The sequence below is a fragment of the Bombus pyrosoma genome, linkage group LG4 (assembly GCF_014825855.1).
Source record: "Bombus pyrosoma isolate SC7728 linkage group LG4, ASM1482585v1, whole genome shotgun sequence".
In the NCBI taxonomy this organism is placed as follows: Eukaryota; Metazoa; Arthropoda; class Insecta; order Hymenoptera; family Apidae; genus Bombus; species Bombus pyrosoma.
This window is the reverse complement of record NC_057773.1, coordinates 13,562,328-13,585,192: the sequence shown is the minus strand read 5'-3', so window position 1 is coordinate 13,585,192 and position 22,865 is coordinate 13,562,328. Positions and strand designations below refer to the sequence as shown.

The 22,865-nt window shown below is 44.6% G+C and overlaps 1 protein-coding gene across 1 annotated transcript; it reads left to right on the top strand.

Annotated features, from left to right (window-relative positions):
* The first annotated feature begins 2,299 nt into the window (after positions 1-2,299).
* On the top strand, positions 2,300-6,148 carry LOC122567165 (fork head domain transcription factor slp1-like). The gene has a single exon (XM_043725448.1). The coding sequence runs from the start codon at positions 2,825-2,827 to the stop codon at positions 4,103-4,105; it is 1,281 nt and encodes a 426-aa protein (XP_043581383.1). The 5' UTR covers positions 2,300-2,824; the 3' UTR covers positions 4,106-6,148.
* Positions 6,149-22,865: the final 16,717 nt, after the last annotated feature.

Below are 22,865 nucleotides of genomic sequence, written 5' to 3'. Positions count from 1 at the left end.
TACACAAAGTACAAAGCTACGACAGAGCATATAAATATATAATTTGAGTAACATACAATTGGGTCGTTTGAAAAGTTTCTTTCGTTTTATAAACAAATAATGGATGCACAACATTCTTATATTATTTTTATATTATTTATTTATTATATATATATTATTATATTATTTATATATTATATTATTATATTATTTATTTATTATATATATATTATATATATTTATTATATATATATTTATTATATATATATACATTTATATCTATTCCTGTAGTGTCTGGTTGAAATGACCGGTCCTCGAAGAAAAAGTTATTATTTTTATAATCAAAAAGTAGTGGTCAGTTTGTTGCCGAATGAATCGGTGTACGAACGACTCGCGTAAAACGCGGATATAAATTTATCTTTGTACAATTTCAATTATGAGCTGAGAAAGAGGATCAAACACGAACGGTCTGCGCGTTTCTCTAAATATATAAACAGTACGTGTGTTGTTCGGTTTTGCTGCATTTCTTACAAATTATTTCATCCTCAAAATTACATTTATCTTTTACATCCCAAACAGATTTTCGTAGTCTCGCAACCCTTGGCAAATTTTACTCGACGAGCTTTCCGCACATGCGAACCCAAACTTGAGTTTGTCGATGCTTTTGCTACATTTTCTTCTTCTCGATACGCAGCGCCGAGTTTTCCAGCTAACTGGAATAAAACTTCCTGCCCTTCTCTCCTGTTGTTTCTGTACACGAAACCTGGACATTTATTCCAGCTACGTCCGGAACATCGAAAGACACCTGGAGGGCCACGTACGAGATTTCGGCTCGACGCTGTATTTAGTTGCCATTTGGTCGTTTCTTTCGCATGGCCAACAGGCTCTGTATATTTCTTGAAAAAAAAAAAGAATAAAACGAGAAAAATGCATGGTAATTTTACAAAATAAAGTTGTAGGAAAGTTCAAAAACGATCGAGTTGACCGACAATGGTGGGTTCGCTGTTAACACGTTGACTGGCACGCCTGTTTTAAAAAAAAATCTCCGTCAGGCCACGCGTGCAGCAGTAACAAGCGTTCTCTGCTCGGTGCTCCCATCGATATTTTCATAATGCGAGTCGCTCATCCGGTGGTCTTACCTCTCGTTTCTTTCGTTTCCATTGCTTCGCATTTGTTTCTCATTTCTCCACTTTCTACAAAATCAGTTTGAATCTTGGCCGAGCAACGAACGGTATAACTTCAAATCTCTGTCCTAATTCGCTACAATGTCGAAAAGAACAATTGAAAACTTATTTCTTAGTGAGTCTGATAGCAGTGAGAAAGAAAGCTTTTACGAGGCTTATGATTCCGGAAGAAGCATTAGACACGCATGCAAATTATGTTATGCAAATAAAAGACGTTGAAGGGACCGAGCAGAGGCACAAAAGAATTTGAAGAAAACAACAGCTTATTGACCAAATTGTCCTGACCAACCTTAACTATGTATAGAATGCTTTAAAGTTTTACGTTCTAAATAATCCTGTTAAGAAACCATTTTCGTATTACTTTTATAACAAATCATTTTCCTATTACTTTTATAACAATTCAACAGTTTTGGAATATCTTTTCAAACATCTACGATAATCCTTCGCAAGTAGTCATAAGCGACAGCCGAATATGGTTTAAGTGGCCTGACCAGAAACTTTGCTGACACCCGAATACGGGTGTCGTGGCAGCCAACGTGTTAAACAAATTATCGTCGTAAAGAAACCAATCTCGCTTCTTGTTCAAAACATCGTCCAAACATAAATTTCGCGCGCATAATAAAAATGGAGTTGTTGGCAAAGTTCATGCACGGAACATGGTCGAGGAAGAAAGCTCTCTCTCGAGAAAGACAGTCCGATACGTGTACTCACGTACGCATCGATGTATCTAGTTTTAATTCCGTTCTAAGAAGAAGCAAAGTATCTCTGCTGGTAACGTTAACGAGGTATTCAATGGGTGCGAGAAAGGGGGAAAAATATTTGCATAGTGGAAGAGAGAGAAAGAAAGAAAGGGATAATTCGCTTGTGATTAGATGAGGGAAACAATCGCAGAAGGGCATATCGATTTCGGTAGTGGTAGCGATTCGATGGAAGAACGCTGGCAGTGGCTGCAGCGGCAGCGACGAAGGGCATTCAACCCCCACCCTCCGCCGCCCCTTTCTGGCTCGATATATTCACGCGCCGGCGAGGAACGAGGTTCCCGTGGAGAGTTGGCCGCTCGAACGTCGTACGAGGGCGTAGAAATACGGATATCGCGTTTGGATTTGTTTGTATACGGGAGTTGGCGGCTTGGAGTCGAGTCGCGGCTGCGCTCCCCACCTTCGAGGCTGGCTACGATCGGCCACCTTCGAAATCCCTGCCTCCGTTGCAATGCTGCGCACTGTTTGCACAGTTTACTGTCAAACATTGGCCGCAAAGCGGCACAGTAGAGAGGAGGGACGTCGTCGGTTGAAAACGCCAAACTTAACGACGATTGGTGCAAATGGTGTTTGTACACGAGGTCGGGGGCAAAGGAGGTGTGGCTATTCGAGCCATATATATAGGATGAGTGGCGGGGATGACAGCAAATACGCGGCATATCTCCGACAGGCAACATCGGTCCTCGCTTATCGGTTGTGTCGAGGACTAAGCGGGAGTATAGGAAGATACAGGGCGTAGCTTATCGGTCGATCGAGGACAGTGCTTTTTGTGCGTTCAAATGTATTCGAAAAGGGAATTTGCTGTGTGAACACTGTTGTGATAGCGCCGGTCGCTTTCGTTTTCTTTTTTTTCTTTTTGCGATTGGAAAAGTGCGGATTCTCCTAGCGACACGTGTTAAAAGTATGGTGAATATGGAAGGATCGGGCGAGCAGCAAACGGTGACAGCGTCGCCGTCGCCGCGCGTTGTCCTCAAAAGCAGTTTCAGTATTCGCAGCATCCTGCCGGAGGCGTGCGCTGGAACGCCGGCACCGACCGTCCGGCGATCCGCGTCTCCGGAGATCAGCCACGTCGACGATAGCGAAGATTCGAGCGATCTCGACGTGACAGGGGACGGTGGCAGCGAGACGCCGCCCTTGGACTGTTCCAGAAACGCCGTCAACTCGGCCAACTCGTCCGAGCAGAAGGACTCGAAGGATCGACAGGCGGACGATAAGAAGAAGTGCGAGAAGCCGCCTTACAGTTACAACGCTCTTATCATGATGGCCATCCGTCAAAGTCCGGAGAAGAGGCTCACTCTGAACGGCATCTACGAGTACATAATGCGCCATTTTCCTTACTACGAGAATAACAAACAGGGCTGGCAGAATTCCATCAGGCACAACCTCTCGTTGAACAAGTGTTTCGTTAAAGTTCCCCGACATTACGACGACCCGGGAAAAGGAAATTATTGGATGCTGGATCCGAGCTCCGAGGACGTGTTCATCGGAGGCACGACCGGTAAGCTTCGTCGAAGAACCACGGCGGCCTCCAGATCGCGATTGGCTGCGTTCAAGAGAAGCGTGGTACTCGGTGGACTGTATCCATCGGCGTACGCTCCCCCAGGATGGCCAGCTTCCCTCTACACGCTGCCTTATCTTCATCGGGCCGCCGGTTATCCGCCAGCGACCGGAGCCTATTCCACTCCCGCGGGATATCCAGCGAGTTTATTGCCCGGCGCGGCGACCAGTTCGGCCACCAATTTACCTTGCAAGCCGCAACCATTGCCAGCGGCAACCGCATCCCCGCAGCACGGCGCGTTCTCCATGGAGAGGTTGCTGCAGCCTCCGACCGCCGCTGGATATCCGACCGGTATCGCCACATCCGCCATTCCCGTCTCCGGCAGTCCCTACGACTTCTACTCGACCCTCAGGTCGTTGGCGGCGCATCAACAGCATCAGAGTTCCGCCGCGGTGTTCGCCCACAATCACCAGCCACCTAGATATCACGTGAACCAGCCGCCGCTTTTAGGGCAGGCGACATCGGCTACGGCGTCGCCAGGAAGCAGTCCGGAGCCGATGTCGCCGAACTCGCCCCCCATAGCCGTCTGTAATACCGCTGTTGTACAGCAACCGAGATCTCTTCCGCACAGTCCGCCTCAACTGCTGCTGAAACCGATCACAGTTCTCACCGGAAGACAAAGCTGAACGATCTCGCTGGTCTAGTTTCGGTCATTTCACGAGTAACGTTCGTACGGCTGTTACGATACCGGCGAGCAACGTAGGTAGCTCCGACGAGGTAGCCGAAGACCGATCGACTCGCAACTCGCGATTCGTTCGCTCCGGATCGGAGTGCGTTCGCACGCACGTTCCAACGTTATTGCCAGTTTCTCTCCTCTCCACCCGGTTAATACCGTACACCGTGATATATTGTATGTACATTTATTTTCTTTTCTTCTTCGGTTGATTTCTGTAAATACTAGCTTTTAAGATTTATCGAACTACGTCGATCGAGCGCAATCTGTAAGATTTGTCATTCCATCGATCGTCGATGTTCGATCGTTAAATCGTAGCAGAGTAATATAATGACAACTGTGAATATAAGACACGATTCATTTAGATGATCTCTCGTCGCCGATCGTGCACCTCGATATTTCCCGTTTGAATGCGAATATCACGTAGCGAGTTGTAACTCGGTGATATCCGCGATTCGTTCGTTAAAACTATGTACATAGTTGATAATTGTTATTACTATAAGGTATAGACACGACACGTGTATATATGTATACTACCAAACAGATCGCGATTATGTTGCTCTAGCAGCGTATATATAATCGTTAAAATAAATGTTTAAAACATTTTTTAGAAATTTTGCCTTGTGAATTACGATCACCTTGCAACCTTTTTCTCACTTGTCCCACTACCGATCGATCTTTCTGTTAATTCGCTCCAGATACGTTCTACTCGTTCCTTTATTTATTACGTTCGATCCCAAGGGAAAGTAAAGTCGTCGAATTACCACGAGTCCCCGTTGTTCCAGCTCTGACAGTTCAATCTCCTTCTGTTCCTTGCGCACGGCGGATCCTCGGCGTAATCGTGTTCGCGCGTCGACGTTGGTCTAGGATTTCGAACGATTACACGCTCGTCCAGTTGCTGGAATACGCGCGAGCAATAGGCTGAACGTAGTAAATTTCCGCGGAGCACGCAACGAAGCTTCGTCTACGGGGATCGTAAAAGTAACAGGCAGAACCCAACGGCTGTCAAAACACGGCGCGGGATACAAGTTTCGTTCGGTTAAAGTCAATGGATAACGAAGAAACGAAGCGAGGTCGAAGCTTGGAAATCGGAAATTCTCTATTGGTTTAGTGCTTCAATATAACCATAAAACCATATTCCAGTGACCTTGGTGGGTATTCCTCCGTGGCCTTTGATTTCACCAAATTAGCCCGGCTCCAGCCTCTCTTCGTCCAACGTAGTCGTTGGCTTCGTCCTTTCCGCATTCCTGGGGCTTCTTTCTTTTCTCTCCTCTGGTTGCTTCGCACCGTGGAGAAAACGTTCTGTTTGGTTTCTACGTTGACCTTCTTCTCCGTTTCTTCCCACTGAGGTGGTAAGACGTACGCGTCCGATCGAAATACTCGTCGACCTCGCAATTATCGCGACGTTATCCATCGTCCTTTTCGTCCACTACTTTTCCCGTCAGCTACTAGAGAGAGACTGGATCTCGCAGAGCTTAGCAACGTGGGCAATTTTACGCGTTTATCTAATACAATAATAGCGCAAGGAAATTCTTTTAAAAAATGCAGCGAACATGAACACGTTTTGCAAATATAAACTAACAGGCGAGTTATCGACAAAATTGCGATTTGCCTTGGTCGATGAAAGAACGAACGATTTAACGCCCATTTCGTCACTGTACGACGACAACGATCTTCTTTCTCGACCATCGAAATGTTCGAAATCAATCGATTTGTCTTTTCGAGCAACAGAGCAACGGTAAAGATACGACTGGTTCTCGTACCGGAGGAAAGAATACGCGAAGAAAGCGATCCCGCGTTACATCCGTGTTAGGATAATTCGTAGCACTTGGGAAACTTTATCCTCTTTTCTCACTTTTACGTATCGCGAATGGTTCGTTGGTTAACCCTTAGAGTGCTGAATAGTCGGAGCCTATGCCATCCGTACGGACGGCACGCTGCCAGCGCTGACGATCGCTGTGGACTGAATACTTTTTCGCTATACCGGACTCTGTTGATTGACTATTGAAAGCGCAAATCGTAATAAGTTATAGTAATTCTTTTGCGCGAGATTAAACGATTCGAGAGCGTTATTTTTTAGTATTAATCATTTATTATAAACATTGAAATTTACAATAAAACAGAATTTGGGTAGTAGACAAGAGAACTAAATTTAGTAAATATAACACAAGTTGATAATTCAGTTGTGCGTGAAAAATTTCAAAACAATCGTCGATACATAATCCGACGTCGCATTTTCTGTCGTTGCTTCTCTTACTTTTCACGCAAACAACACATTTTCTTCTTGATAATTGTGTTGTGCCGGCGCGATTGTTCTACCAAATGTCCAAATTGGGCAAATTGCGAATGAAAAGTATTAAATTAAAAAAAAAAAAAAGAAAAGACAGTTTCTTCGAACGCGGCATTAACATCGAAATGCGTTTATATTTATCTCGCACAAACGCGATAGTATTACTTGTGCGTAGGTGCTCGGAAAAATTGACAAACGCATATATGCTTAGTCCACAGCGATGGCTTTCGCCAGACGGATATATGCATCCATAGCACTCTAAGGGTTAATGCGCGTATAACGCGATGCGAGTAAACTTTTCTAAACTCGATAGAAACACGCAATAGCCGATGCGGATTTTATTTTCGAATTCAATCACGTGCCATAAGCCTGTCTCAAGCTGAAATTGTACGGGTTTTCTAATTTTCATTACCTTCCCTCACTTGCATCGCGAGCAAACAACGTTGTTGGTCTTTGTATCGTTTTATCGATTCGTCATTTTCGAACCGTCAAAGGTCGACGGTACGCGATTGGTATTGATAAAAATTAGTTTACCTGCATCTGGTTAGCAACTTTCAACGAGCATCGTGAAAGGGCAACGCCGGAGATTAGGATTCGCGTAGGAACGCCGATTCGATGGAAGCTCCAGGCGGGCTACTTTCACGTGGACGCGACTCGGCAGCGTGTTGCTGCTCGGTACGAGCGGTCGCTGGATATCGCTGCGATACATTGAGACAATGAGGCGTAAATAAGATAATAGCGTACGCTGGCGTACGTCGAACGGAGGGTTTAAGCGTTTGAAGGGCCGAGAAACACGCGAGAAACAGAAGGAGAAAGAGATAGACGACCGATTAGGATCTGTAGATGAGATTGTGAGCCGCGCGGCTCAAACGCGTACTTTGCGTTCTTGCAAAGCTGTTCGATTCCACGCTTCGCGCTCTCTCCGTCGCTGTCGATGCGTTTTATCCTAATTACGCGTTAAATGGAACGTGGTTCCGTCGGTAGCGCGCGTGAAAACGATATTAGCGCGTTTCCAGCTTTAAACGTTCCAGCTCTACGATAGGAACGTTCGTTCCTGCCGGATAAGAAGCGACGACTCGCAAGATGCAAAAGTAGCAGCTTCTCCGTAAATCGTTTACATTTGCAATTCCGTCATTTTTTTCAACGAGCTGGTATCTTCGCAGTACGTAAACATTCGTCGACACACGAGACAGTTTGTACGGTACGGCACGTGTAACGATTCATTGGAGGAATATCGCGTTCAGGAAATTGCCAGGATTAGGTGGTTGATCAAATTATTCCGTTTAATAAATCAAAGGTGAAAGATACATACGCGTATGATAATTGGAAGCAAGATCGATTCAACCGTACGTTTAAGGGATAGGCAAGAAGCATGAAAAATATTTCCCTCGCGTTTTCCGTCGCTCTACTCGTAACGATGTTATCAACGTGGTGTCCTGTGGCGATTAACGCGAGATACTTTTATCGCGAGAATTATTAAGTAGATGACCGTTTATATATTTCCGACATCGATCGACGCGCGTAAACGTTCGAATAAAATTGTACGTTTTCCTGGATACGGCAACGCGAGGAGAAAAACCACGTAGACGCGTACCGTGCACCGCTACACGAATTTCAAACGTCCTGTAAATCGCGTTAGATTTATAGCGTTGGCATTTGAAATTCGTATTATCGCGACTTAGACGTTCGATTTAACGACAGGCTGGTGGCGGATCAGAAATTCTGCCAGTAATTACAGGAATATATTAGCGTGCTGCCAGTGCGCATTATCGCCGAACCGATAACGCTTGTCAGCGACATATAAAGCGAGATTAAACGAATGTTGCATAGCATCACGTAGTCGAAGGGGACGATAAACACTTGCGTGGTCAATTGCTCCAAGTGGCGAGTCCTCTATGGGCGTGTTACTTCTCCGGTGTATACGATAGACGTTCTTCTCTATCCGCACGGATAAATTCCAAATAGTTTGTCCTTTATCCACGCATTGTCGGTCCAGTTATCCTTCGTCTTGCGCGTTTTGTCTCAATTACCGCTACTTTCCATCGTTTCGTCCGATCCCTCTACGCTCCAATCGCTTTTATTCTACGAATCTGTGCTCCGAGCCGCCGCGCTTGCGAAAGTACGCTCGTATCGAATTATTTATTTCACCCGAGGAAACGCGTTTCTCCTAATTTCTCCTGCTAATTACGTACGATTGTCAAAAGAAAAAAAAAAAGAAAAAAAGAAAAGAAAAAGTAAGTTAAACTCGTGTCTTCTGGACGCGAGGTAAGAGGTTCGCGGATCTCTGGACTTCGATTTACCAACTTTGAAATTGAAATCTCTCTCGAAGGAATAGCTTTGATTCGGACAACGCGCGTAATCTCTATTTATATCTGATAACGGCGCAGCAGGGTCTGCAAAACGCGTAAAGATCATAAAGTGTTCCTGGCATTTTAGTAAGTAGTCGGTAACTCGCTGAATTACTTTGCGCTATTACATTATTGTCGATGTCGTCAGCGTTAGTCGCAGAGTCGGTCTGACTAGGGTTGCCGTGATGCCTTTCGGGGCCCTTGTAATACCATTTCGCTAATACCAGATGATTGTCGCGTTATTCGCACGATAAAAAGGTATTCGCATTCCATGCGTCGGACGGTCGCGTCCCTTGCTACGCCGATCAAATTGCCTTCCATCGAACCACGCAAATCGTCGTACAAAGAGCTCGTATACGTTGCGCGGCGCGGCCGGTTCCGTAGCTCGCTTTCAAAATTGCCTACGGTTATTTTGACATCGCCATTTTGCGTTCTCACAAGAGTCAGGAACGCGCGTAGTCTTCTCTCGGACGAAATTCGTATAAATAGAATGGGCGCATCGCACATGTGCGACGCGTTTTGGGGTGGCGCGTCAATAGATTTCAATGGCAGCGTGTTACATTATTTTCATCCGTGGATGCATACACGTATACGCGTTGTGGGGATCGTTGCGTGCAGTTTCACCCTCCCCCTCTCTTTTTCACCCGTGTTAGAGACGCACGTTCACGCACAGAAACGAATAGACTGGTTTTGCTCTCGAGCAGAAGGTCTCCTCTTTCCCGCAGGGGTAGCTATCCCCTAGTCACCGAGGGGAATAACAGGCATTCCGGCCGAATTTCTAGCCTATGGGGATGCGCGGTGAGCGCGATGGTGGCCGATTTGCGGTCCGTTCGGAACGCGTTCCGGCATTTCTCTTCCACCGCCTCGATCCTCCTGCAAACTTCCGCCGCTCGACCGCCGACGGTCTTCGCTTAACGTTCATCTTTGCAGCTCGTATTTGTTGTTCCGTACGAGCAGAAGCTACGCGCCACCGTGATCGATCTAGAAATTGTGCCGCTTAAGTTTTTGCTTCTTGTGTTTTCGTAAAATACGGTGCGCAGAGATCGTTACTTGCGATCCGCGTGGAGAAAGCTTGCTACAGTCGAGCGTTCGTTCAGTTTGTTCCACGTATCGTAAATCTCGTCGAGTTTAATTCCAGCGAAAACGTAAATAGAAGATGGAAAAAAATTCGAGCCAAACGACTTGCAAGCGGTTCCAAGAAAACTCGTGAACTCGTGCGAGAGAAGCGAACGATGACGTATAGGCGTGATCGTCGGTCGAGTCATCGATCTTCCGCCGAAGAATAGCCGCGAGCGGAAGTCCGGTTGATTTTCGTGACGCGGACGAGCTGGATATAAGTGGTACCGCGTGGAGAATGTTGACGTGGCACTTTGATTGCGGTCAATTTCGAGTAAGATTCAAGGATAGTATCAAGTACCCTGTTGGTCGGCCACGCGCGCATGACGTAAGGCCGCGTACCTATGTAAGTAGCCGTGTTCGTACTGTCGCAAGATGACTCGGTTAACTTATTTAAGCGAGGAAGAAGGGTTAAGAGAAGATGCTCGGCCGCTAACAGCGCCATATTCCTCGCCACCTCCGCACGGTTGGTAGCAATTACGAGCTCGCGATTGCTCGTCTGGAGCGAACCAGTTTGCGGGCTTTCAGTCGCGTCTCCTTCGTTCTCCGAGACGCCCACTTTCCATCCAGCTACGTCTTCGCCTTTTCTTTTCAGTTTTTCTCACTTCTTCTCGTCGTCGATTTTTCTTCCGTTCGATCCTATTTCCTCGCCAATTCGCCTCGTAAATCCACTTTTGCCCGTGGACATCTTCTTCGCCGAGGTATCTATCTCGATTTCTCTGGAAATATCGTAAATTCGGGGAACGTTGTTCGAATCGAAGGACTAGTCGAACGCTAGTTGAACGCACGACCGAGCGCGAAAGAACAAATTGCGGGTTTTAAGGATGCACGACGTTAGCGAGGACGAGTTAAACACTCGATTGCTCGAACGTACGTACCGACGCTGAGATAAGACGAGATTTCGCGTTGATGAGGAATCGTCCGATCTTTGTTGGAATTCTATCTTAACGAACGAGTCGGTTATTTTACAGGATAACAAATATAATATAAATTAACTGATTTGGTAGGTTGAATTTCGCGCGGAATGACTCGCGGAATGATGTCGTAATCGATCGTATGGAAAGCGATACGTAATATTTAAGATGCATGTCGTATCTCTGTATCGCCATTAAGCAAATGGTGTACGACAGTTAGCTGGTCGTTGGATAAATTAAATTATCGAGGAATTTACGTTTGTATGGTGTCGATCCATGAAACTTAATAAAACCTAGTCCGGATTCAGATGGTAGGAAGAGTAGAGACGGGATTGAAGTAATCACGTTATACAAAACAGTTAAGAGGTTCCCAGGCGCGTACCGCAGCGACAGACGGCCCGTATCTTCGTGTGGCACAAAAGTGTTAAACGAATGAATGAACGAATGAATGTACGACCGTCGAATGGTCGAATGAATGAGCGGCTGCTCGTATGTCTCTGTTCAAACGTTAACTTTCAAGCAGAACGAGGGAGGAGAGGAAAAGGCGCGCGAGCGAACGAAAGCTTGGAAAGGCAGAGGAAGAACCGAACGTTCCAACGTCGTCGGAATAAATGCTGGCAGCAGCCGGATACTTCTTTACGTCGGATAATGAAACGATCAAAAATTTCATTTCATTTCAAAGGTAACGCAAAACCCATCGATCGCGCTATTACGATTTACTCAGTTTTGTTATTAGGTTGTTTTCCTTGATCGTGTTACGAGTGATGTGAAAACTTTGCGAACGTTTCCCGTGCATTCCACGATAATTTAAATAAGAAACAAAAATAACTATATCGAACGATGTTTGTTATTTAAAAGAAAGTACGTGTCGTTATTTCACTTTTACGCGCGAGATGTATTTTGTAAAGTAAATCTTCGCCTCTGGTACATTGTTCTCTGAAAAGAAACCAAGACATCTGTTAAATTTTATCCTAGAAAAATTATAATTAAAAATTATAAAATTATAAAGATATAATTATAAATTATATTTAAGTGGAAAAGACGACAGCTTCGATAACTCTAAATGTAAACTTCCGTTGTATATATAAAAACATGTACACGCACGTACATGAATTACCTTAAAGCAGCGTATCTATAAATATGAAAAGTACAAGATTTGCAACTGGAAGATGCAACTAAAAATTGAAAAATAAAACGAGCGATATTAGGAGTAACGGTGGGATATTTAACGAAAAACCGGCGCTGCGGTAGAACGACACTTATCGAGGGAATATAGGAAGGAAGATGCATGCGTGATCAAGATCGGAAGGAGAAAACGGGGGTTGAAACGCCGTTACGGTTCGAAGGGACCGCACGAGGTAGGGATAAACGGAGCGATAACGGCCGGAAATGTGTCGTGTCGCAAAGGAGTAACGACAAAGAGCGAACACGCGGCTAAGACGCGCAACAAAGATGCTCGTAGGCGCTTCATTCAACTTTATTTGGCGTGGTAGAAACGAGCAGTGGCTCGTTTACGCACCGAGTAAACTCGGCGAAACGCAGTTTACAGTGTTGTTCTCGTCTTCTTCTGCATCATACCAACCGACACCGACGCGTTCGCCATGATCTTGAATGACTTCAATTAGCTTCGTTTAGGCCGGTAATTGTTTCTTGAGAATTCTCGCAGAAAGCTTCTTGCAGCAGTGTACCGCGGAATTACTTGCCATGATACACGGTGGGAGGATGGGGGGGGGGGGAGGTGGAATACAGTGACACGCCTAAATCTATAGGATCGGTGGAAACACGGAAGAGAAGCGGAGGAACGCGTGGCGGACGAACAGAGTGTAGGGTGGAAACGGATAATCGCCGATTCACTTTCCTTGGTATTGAAAATGGTAATTAACGCTAGAATTACCACACCGGTCCAATTGACTGGTTTTACAATTTTATTTTCAAATTCCTACTTCATGTTACATTTTTCTTCGATAGCTAAAAGAATAATATAATGAATTTTATTTTGTCTTTTATGTATTCAAACTGAAAATAATTTTGTATCGAGGCTACTTGTACCGATGGCAGTGAAAATGACTGGCACTTGTGAAAGGGTCCTGCGATCCGTTTATCCAATTAACCAGTTTCCTCGTTTTCTACAACTTGCCACGCGTTTTTCAAATTTTCACCGCCTGTCGTTCGATATGACGATATCGGTTATCAGGAAAATTGCGGATCGATCGCTGGATCGCCAGATGCTAACGCTAGAAATACCGCAAATTTTACAAATTTGTTGATCCTCGCTTAAGGATCATAGTCCTGGATGGATTAATAATACCAAAAATGTACCACGTAACATGGAATTGCTTCCGTAAGAAAGTAATAAATCGACAAATATAAAAATATTCTATTGTTACGTATTTTTTGAAGATCAGTCATTTTCACTGGTTTTGAAATAGCTCCGTGTTAATCGATAGTTTTAGCGTTAAACGAGGAACTTTTGTATAATAGCGCTTGATATTACGAACGCCATAAACGGCTACCAATCATTATCGACATCTGTCGATATTAAACAGTTAAGGTTCGATAGATTTAGGAAAAATTGAAGCAGCTTTTTGGAAGCTGCGAGTGCCCTTGCGAGAGAGCATTAGCTTTAAGAATATGGATATCCGTTTGAGTTGTCGAAATATTGTAAAAGAAATTTTGTAACATACTGTTTCTGGCGAATAAACGCAATTTAACACAAGAAAACCATGAAAATTTCCACTATCTTGTTACTCGTCCATTATTTCATTCATTTGCGAAACTTCATTTCTTAAACTCCTGTAGCCGCACATGAGCTAGAGGACAATTCGAATCATCTTGTTGTTTTGCCTCGGAGTAGCAATATCGTTAGGATACACATAACGTAACGATAAATAAACTTCGGACAAAACAACGTCGCCGCTACGTGCAGCCGTCGAACCAAGACGAATTCGAATTTTCCGGCTCTCCCCCGACCAGTTTGAACGAACGGACGCGATCGTAAGGAGTTCGGTATCTATCGGTTATCAACGAGCTATCAGCGATCTAATTAGCGATTTACAGCGATTGTGTTTAGCGAATTGGTTGGTACGAGCGATCATTGTCTGCGTTAATTTATTTATCATTTTAAATATACTTGACGGTTTTCAACAGCGAGTTATCTCGTTGTTCGAGCAAACCAACAATCCTCTACGCTCCATTAACACGAAATTATGTTTAATTTACTCTCTTGATGGAAGTAGCACGCATCGCGACCAATAACAATTTTGTCTATTGTATCGTAATTATGTAAGCAAATTACGCGATGAAACTTAGACACTAGATGAAACTTGATCCTATTAAATAACGTTTGTCTTTGCGCTAACGTTAATAATTGAAGCGCTTGGCTAACATATTTAAAACAGTCGGTGCGCTAATAATCATGGTATTATTTTATTATTAGACATTTTTATAACGTTGTAAATATAGCCGTTTGCATATATTGTACCTTAGCTAATTATTGTGCGAAGGCTAGTCCATTTGACAGGACAGGAAAGTGTTATTTTACAGTACGAACAGAATTATATCCTTTCGAGGATCAGGATGTTTCATATGACGTACGCGCATAGACGGTGGATGCGCGTGTGCGCAGGACAAAAGAACCACGTAGCTCGTGCATCACTGAAAACAAATTCATTTTAATTCGCGTTTTAATTCATTCAGCAGATAAGGAAAGAAACCTTAGCCTTTGAGAGATCTGACAAGCGAAAGAGGTTAATTGCTTGGCGCGATAGATCAGCCGAGAGTTGTTTGTACAACGACAGGCTTCCGATCTTTTCCGCTTCTTTGTTTTTCCATGTTGCCGTTATAAAGTTACAAATACAATTAATCAACGAATCAATTAACTTCGTATCGTATTTACGATTATTTTTCCATCGTCGTCGCTATTTATATCTTCTGCGTGGACATTCTAAGTACAATTCACTCGTTTTGAAACTTCGATTCAAGTTATCGCACACGAGTTACACGTGATACCGGCGCGCTGAAACATATTTTTATTTTAAGATAAACCTCCAAGTATCCCCGAAAAACGTTGCTCTTACTTGCAAAACGATATCCGATATTTGTAATCTTTAAGGAAACAAAATATAAGGAAAAGTATAATCGAACAAACGTATTTCATTTTGTACGACACATGCTGCATTGGAACGATAGTTTTCAGTTTGTCCTCGTGTTAAAGCGAAAATTTTATTATTTCACTTTAAATAATTATTTCTGTAACAAGCATTTCTTATCGTTACTACCCTCTTTTACCATTAGCTTCCAAACAATTAACTCTAATGTTTAAATATGCATTTCGATACGCGACACTGGCATATAATGTTCACATAGATGGGCCATTTCGTAAGACAAATCGAAAGACTATCGTTGACGGGACAGACGAATCTGAAAACTTTTCTCGTCGATGAAAGCTGATACTCGGTTCCCTAGGGACGCACTTCCTGCTTAAATGACTGGTGCGATCGTGCTCGAGTATAGAATAGATCACAGGGAACGAAAGAAGGAGAAGGTGAATTAAAGTGCAATCAAGGCTCGTGTCTTTGTACCGTTGCTTTCTCCCATTCTGTCTCCCGCGTCTCTAACAAATGACCATTTAAACCAGAGGTCCAGCGGTACTCGAGTCTCGTGGCATTTAACCGCGTCGCTGTCCTCTCTTTCATCGCCATCCCCCTTCCTTTCCCCTTTTCCACCCTTCCAACCCTCTATCCCTTCCCTTTACACCCTTTTTCCCCGAGCAATTAGGTAAAAATCAGAGGTCGATGAAAAGATTTCGAGGCGACTTGCGAACAGAATTTGAAACGCCAACTTTAGATTTACATCTTTGACTTTTCTTCTTCCAGATCAATCGGATTATTGCATCGTGCTTTAACATAATTTTTACATATGTATATATCGCGTGCGTGACGATGATTTATACAAATTACATTTAAAATTTCTATTCGTCTGTTTAGTGACAGCGGAGGAACGATCGTACAATACGAACTCGATTGGAACTCGGTTGATAAGTTTCGCTCGCAATTTTATCACGCTGACATCGAGAGACAGAGAAACGGGGAGCGTTTTAAGGGAGTTTGAAGAGAACGCGTTTTCGCTTATTTCGTTTACGTTGGAGCGTAAGTGGCGATGCAGCGTTTGGTAGACTTTCGTAGCAAAGATCGCACACATTGCCGAGGAAGGTAACTTGGAAAATCTACCAAACAGATTATTGCACATTGTCTAAATATACACGACATCGACTAGCGAAAATCGCACGTATCAAAGAGATGTTATTCCGTTTTTCTTCTTTTCAGTTTCTTCATAAAGGAGCACACAACGTCCGCGTGAACGCGTCGTTCACCGCACTCTGTGTGCGTCTAACGGACGATCTCGTTTAAGTCTTGTGTTAGATATGTGCGAGGTGTTTCGTGTAACGTCGGAACACGGATGGATAAGAGAGCGTACGAAGCGTCTAATTGAGAGATCAAGTGTAGCGTGTTGCATCGTTGGTCGGATACCCGTGAGAACGAGCGCGTTCTAGCAACGCAGCAGACGATTGATCGTGAAAAATCAAAAGCAGATTTTCAGACGAACGAATGGGATCTGGCGGACGAAAGGAAAGAGGAAACGCGAGAGAAACAGAGAGAGAGAGAGAGAGAGAGAGAGAGAGAGAGAGAGAGAGAGGAAGAGAATAGAACGAATTAACGCGGTAGATAAGGCTCGTGTTCTTTCTCCCCTCGGATGTTATCGCGGTTTGCTCGGAACTCGATCTCATCCTTCGGAATAGGAGTGCGAGTGCGGGTACGCGTGCGCGTGCGTACGTGCGCGTTGCGTGCTGGCATACTCGCGCTAACACTTACCGCAAGAATGGCAGAGGGAGAGCGAGAGAAGAAGAGCGTGTCGCCGAGCGAGAGGAGAGCGCGAAACGAGTGGAGCTGACTGAATGACTGAGTGACACTCGGCTGACGTCCCTTCCGATGTGTCTCGTGTTACACCAAGCCTGTTAAGCGTTTATATATTAAAGTTACGGCATTGGGCGCGTGCCACCCACTGCATTCTCTCTACCAACCATTTTTTCCGTCTCCCCTTTTTACCTTGACCCATCCCCGGGCGCGATACGACGCGACAACGCGTTCCGCTCTCTTCGCTATTCCATAGAAATCCAATTGTCGATCGATCAGTTTCTTCCTTTCGGTTTATGCGGTCATTTCGTCGGTCCACGTATTTCTATCTCTGCTTTTCGCGGAGATTTGAATCTCCGTCGTTGCCGTTGAGAAGCGAGCTACGTTGATTCTGCACTTTAACGAGACATTTCGACTCGGTACGTTCCATTCCATTGAGAAAATTCGACGCAGGTCTTTACGTTTCTACGTTTCGGCTTCTACGAAATCGGTAAGTTCATTTCGATGACTACGATCGGCTCTCGAACAATTACACGGACAGAAATTCTGCAGCTTTTTAAGCTCGATGCTCCATCCACGGCTCTCAGGAAGTTTCCATTACTCCACACATCTCCGTACAGGACCAACTATGCCTCTAATAGCTGCATCAATCGTATCTGCAAACATGCCAATCTACTCGACTCGTAGCTCGTAGCTCGTGTTTAAGAAACATGTTGCAAACGTCGTATCTACGTAATACGTTTTTATTCCCGTAACACGTGTGATTTAATTTAATCGTCGATTGTTCGTTCCTTCATATCGAGGTCTGTCTGTATGAAAAGATGTCACCCGTATAGTATAGTATTCTTCTCTATCGAGTCAGTTTTATCTATTCGCACGTGCGATGAAGTGAAAAATTTCTCCAAATGACAATTTTCGAAACATTTCATCGTTACATCTTCGTTACCCCAGATTTATAAACATCGTTAATTGCAAAATTTCAGAAATTTGCCAAACCTTGCTCGTATAATTTAACGACAAATTTATTGGTTAAAAAAATGTGTCCGGGTATTCGAGAATCTCCACAGGTTCGAGATCACAGAAACAGGAGGAAGCGTAGTGAAATTTCACGTTTCACTTGGTTCGAGTTTTCAGCTGTAGCACAACGTAATCAGTTTTTATTTATCCATCGACATCAGTTACGTCTCTTGTTACTATCAATAATTAATCACGAACGCAATATGAAATATTCATAGCAACAGCTTCGCAGAAACAATTATTAAGAACAGATTGTTAGGTTTTTACAAACACTGCATTGCTACGTTTGCTATATGCGTGTAATATCACAGAGACGAGTCTTAAATTATCGATCGGTATTAATCGTTTCCCCGTACTACCGTTTGATCATTTTGTAGAACGAACAATAGATGCGTCGTATGATGGGTAATCATTATTGAACAACAATGTACAATACGATGTAGTTGCTTCGATTCCCGTTAATAGTCGTACAAGTCCTGAGAATAATGGGGGTCGTTTTGTTCCACAGCTGTGCCACTTGTATACATAATACGCGCCACTTACGAAATCGAGCATCAGAGGGTTAAACCCGATAAATCTCCTTCGTTCGCCCTTTTGCTCCGTCTTTTTCTCTTCGTTTTCGTTTCTCCGCTACTCGTTCCCGAATCTTTGTTCCCTAGGCGACGTCCTGTTTGTTTTAAAGGGTCACAAGAGCTGTTCAAATGGGCAACGGGTTAACACATCGAGTATGTAGACACGTTTTCATGATCGTTTCGAACCCCTTGCGAACCTTGCTCTGCACCAAATCAGCCGTTAATACGTACACGCAAGAATAAACTTTCCACCCCTGAACCCCTGATCGCGATATCGTTTTTATTTGAACTTCTCGTTAACCATGCAACTTCGTCTCGAGCGACTAGAACCAACGAAACTACAATTTCACCTCGAGTTTGTACATTTACCTCGGTAAATTTCGTTTTGCATCATCTTCCTAGGTATCGGTTTTTCGAAACACAGAGAAACACTTGAGACAGCTACAGCTTCCGTAGAAAGAAAAATATGAATCACGTCTTCTTTTTCTCTACGGTGAAATATCTCGACTTATCGTTTCTTCCTTTTCGAACGCGCCCTTCCATCGAATATCGTACGTTTATGGTTCCACGAACGCGTTCATATCCATCTTTTCCACAAAAATATTAGACTCGAGATAAGGAGGAAACGACAGAGAGAAATGACTAATCGTTCGTCGTTGATCGCGGTTTCAACCGTAGATAGTAGTCATAGCGCGTCGTTCATTGAAGCTTCGCGCACGAGCTAGCTGTTCTCGGAATCGTCGAATTTTATGAATGAAACCAGAACCGATGGCCGTAGTGTTTACGATGTGTACAACATACGCAAGAACGATAAGAATAATTGTGCAGTTGTCTAGGGGGCAGTTGGCAGCGGTCGCGAGTCAAAGAGTTTGACCCGTGGGCGCAGCCGTCAATGAGGCAAGGGTCTAACCAAGACCCAGGATACGAGGTCGTCTACTTGACCTCAGAGCGCGCGCCGGATGCCACCGTTTTTCTCCACAGAATTGACCGATTCAATTGGGACCAGCCGCGCTTTGGATCGCGAAAATTTACGAACAAGAGACATTTTTTCTTTTCTATTTCTTCTCCGTCTATCGAACTACCATCGATCCGCTCATCCCGTCTCGTCCCTTCGTGCCGCTGAAACTGCAAACTTTGCTCGTTTGGCGCTCTCTCGCGCGTTCGAAATCTCTGCATCTCGAGAAGCAAACGGCTTTCGGGCGGCAGTTTGGTCACGCGGATCGAAATCAAGCGCGTTTCCGTGGGTAATAAGATCGATTCGACGCTCGTCGCGCTACGTCTACGTTCTCGTAAGGCTGGTGGCGAACGAGCTAGGGTGGCAAACGGGCAATGTCGACCAGGGAACAATAGACGAAATTAAAGTCACCATGGGAAAGCCCTAACCTCTTCTGCTCTAATGCGCTTCCAACTATTTTCTCTTCCGGGGCTCTTCGTTGTTGTCGAGATCCTTGATGCGTGTACACGTATCCTGGTAACACGTGACTCACAACAGTTTAACCGTGCTGCGGCCGTGCCGCGCAAACACGTGTCATTCGTGTTTCGTCATGCATTTTCAACTGCAACCTCAACTAGAAGTGCACACAACTCTATTTGCGCTTGTTTATGAATGGCCCGTCCCTCCCTTTCTATAAACGTTGCGTCTTTTAACACGGACGCGCTCGGGGTAACCACGTAGGTAGCTCGAATGGCAAGTTAGTCCCATTCGAAACGCTATATTTGATCTGTAACCCGTGTTACACATTATGCAAATTCCTTGCTCCACGTTTCTCTCGCAAATCGCCACGGCATGGAAATTAAGAGGAATTTTCAAAACGTATTTATAACATCGTGTAGACAAGAACGTGGCTACGAACCAGTTTGTTCAATCATCTTCGGCCAATTAATTTTCTACGACGTTTACCAACGATCCTTTGGATCGATTATCGAAATATATGAAAATTACGTAGTCGATTGAGTGAAACACGCTGGTAGAAAGTCGTGCAATTTTATACTATGCTTTCTCTGTTTTGTCGCGCAGTTGGTAGTTGTTGAATGATGTAATTTATTCCTTATATTTCTTTCACTTCTTTAGTTACAACGCACCTATTCTCTGATTTGATTTAAGTCAACCGCCTAAGTAGCGCGGCTTTCTCGACGGCGTGTTGCTCAAAATTATTGTATCAAATATTCGTTACGTATTGTTGGCCGTTTCAGTTTATAAACGTGGCATTTACACGGTATTTGCGGGCTAAGAAGATGATCGACGAAGGAGGAGAGTAAAAAGCTGACGATCGCGGATGAGCGCGCGGTTAAAATTCAACTGGAGGCAGAAGAGAGGGTGAAAGACCGGCTGCGTCGTGATCGATTAGTCACGGTACCCGTGTGCTCGAAGGGTGACTTTACGTTTCGTCCGAACGGATTAGTTTAGGCATTTGTCGTATGTGGCTGATCGCGAACGATACGACGCGCCCCCGCGCACATCGACCTTACCATTCACGATGACCTCGCGTCCGCATGGATCCTATGCTACGGAACAAGCCATAATGGCTTGAAATTACTCGCGCAACGATGAAATCGCTTACGACTGGTTTTTCGACTACTCTGACAAATATTTGTATTGACAGCGCATCAGGCGTCGCTGATTTATTTAATCTTTTACGTCGTAACGTTGTCGTCGCGAATAAATTAAAACGCTGTTTAACGTTTCTCGTTAACAAGCTGGTAATCGATCGGTAAGTTTCATTCGAAGGAAATGGCTGAAACAACGACGATCGTATGCCATAAAGACGCGTTCCGATAGATTAGCGCTTACCGAAATAACGAAACTGACAGAGATACGCGGTTTGCGAAGAATGGAACTCGCTATGATTCGAAAACGAGGTCAGACGGGGCACACGTTCACGCGCTCCCATTCCACTTGCCACGGGATGCTACGGGACACCCTGTATATACAGGCTCGCGGGAAGTCGACGGAAATATTCGAACGCTCACCGCAGGAAATTTTTACCAATTTTTACATTTGCCGCTGCGATGAACATGTTACGTGGTAAATATATTTATTTATTCCACACGCATATTTGTTTAAATAAAAAACGTATAAAACGATCGATAGCTGTTTCAAGCAATGCAATTAGCGTCAAAGTCGATCGAACCAGCGAATATCGAGACGTATCGATACAACGGATATCGGCGTCTATGTGCATTTTCATACTCGTTTCGCCGGTGTAATATCGCGACAGTGTTGATGAAATTTCAAGATATTTATTTACCACACACGACAGACGCGATTACGCTCGGAAGAGGTTTCAAATATTTTCACGAGCCAGTTACGTAAATGCTTAGTTACGATGTGGCTACGTATTGGGAATAATTTGTAGCGGAGCGTATTAAACAAGCCACTTGCTCGCTGTTCTCTGGTTGTCGCAACGCGGTGCGGTGCGGTGCGGAGCGGTGCGGAGCGGAGCGTCGCAGAGACGAGGAGGCGCGCGAGCGAGACGTGCAGCGCACGTGGACAACGTTGGATCGCGTTCGTCATCGTGGATGCGTGGTAAGCCTTTCGGCGTTATGCGTGTGCGTACACGCTATTCGAGGCGGTGCGTTATCGCTACCAGTGACGTCGCGTGCGTCCTCCTCGTATCTGCGTTTCCTGCGTCTTGCGAGTGGGCGCCCCTCCAGCAATTTCTGCGTACAAACAAAGCCCGCTAGCCCTCTGTAAAATGCGTCTCCGTGCTTAATCGCCGGCCAACGACGCATCGAGGAAATTTGTATGGCCTTCGTTCTTGTCGAATTCGTTAACGTTTCTCGTCGCGCAGCCTTCTCCCGCTTTCTACGTGGGTTTCGTGCGTGCCGTCTTTCGCTTCCACTTGTTCGCCATTCCTCCGTCAACATACGCCATCCTACGACGTATTTCTCGATGTATTGTACGAAGTATGTGAACTAAAATTGAACGAAATTTTATTTGGCTAACGAGTTACAGGTAAAATTTTTATAATTTCGATATTTTATCGAATAAAAGTTTGTTTGTATTTCTCGAGAATAATTTTTCTCGTAAAATCGGACGACTAAAAAAACGACTCGAGTCTCTTTGAGAAGCTTGGATTTGCGAGAAGAAATCTCGCAACATCGAAATACGTTTCAAATTTCAGCGATGTAATCGTGGCAGCTGTGGCTCGTTACAGCGCTGATGAGATTATTTGAAAACGTTTCGTATAATACGTAAAAATGATTGTCGGTAAAATAGAAATACGCACCGGCCGAAAACGCGTCGTTGGCGTAGAATGAAAAAATCCGATTGGACGGTAGGGAATACGGACGGTGCGTAGAGCGAGCGGGGCTTAATAGCGGAGGGCCGAGCATTCACGAGAGGAATTAGTTAGCGGTTGCTTTGGAAGCGCGGACGCCCCGTGGTGCCAACAAAAGAGTTACAGACCTTTCGCACCTCGACACGGGGGATTACATGCCATAAAATAAATCCTCCTGCACTCTCCGACGTCTTTGCTCTTATGACCTCAGATTATAATGTTTTGCCCGCGCGTGCTTCAACGTCCACGGAGAATCTTCTTTTC

Excerpts from the sequence above, each read along its gene's own strand:
- LOC122567165 (XM_043725448.1), top strand. The coding sequence starts at position 2,825 with ATGGTGAATATGGAAGGATCGGGCGAGCAGCAAACGGTGACAGCGTCG.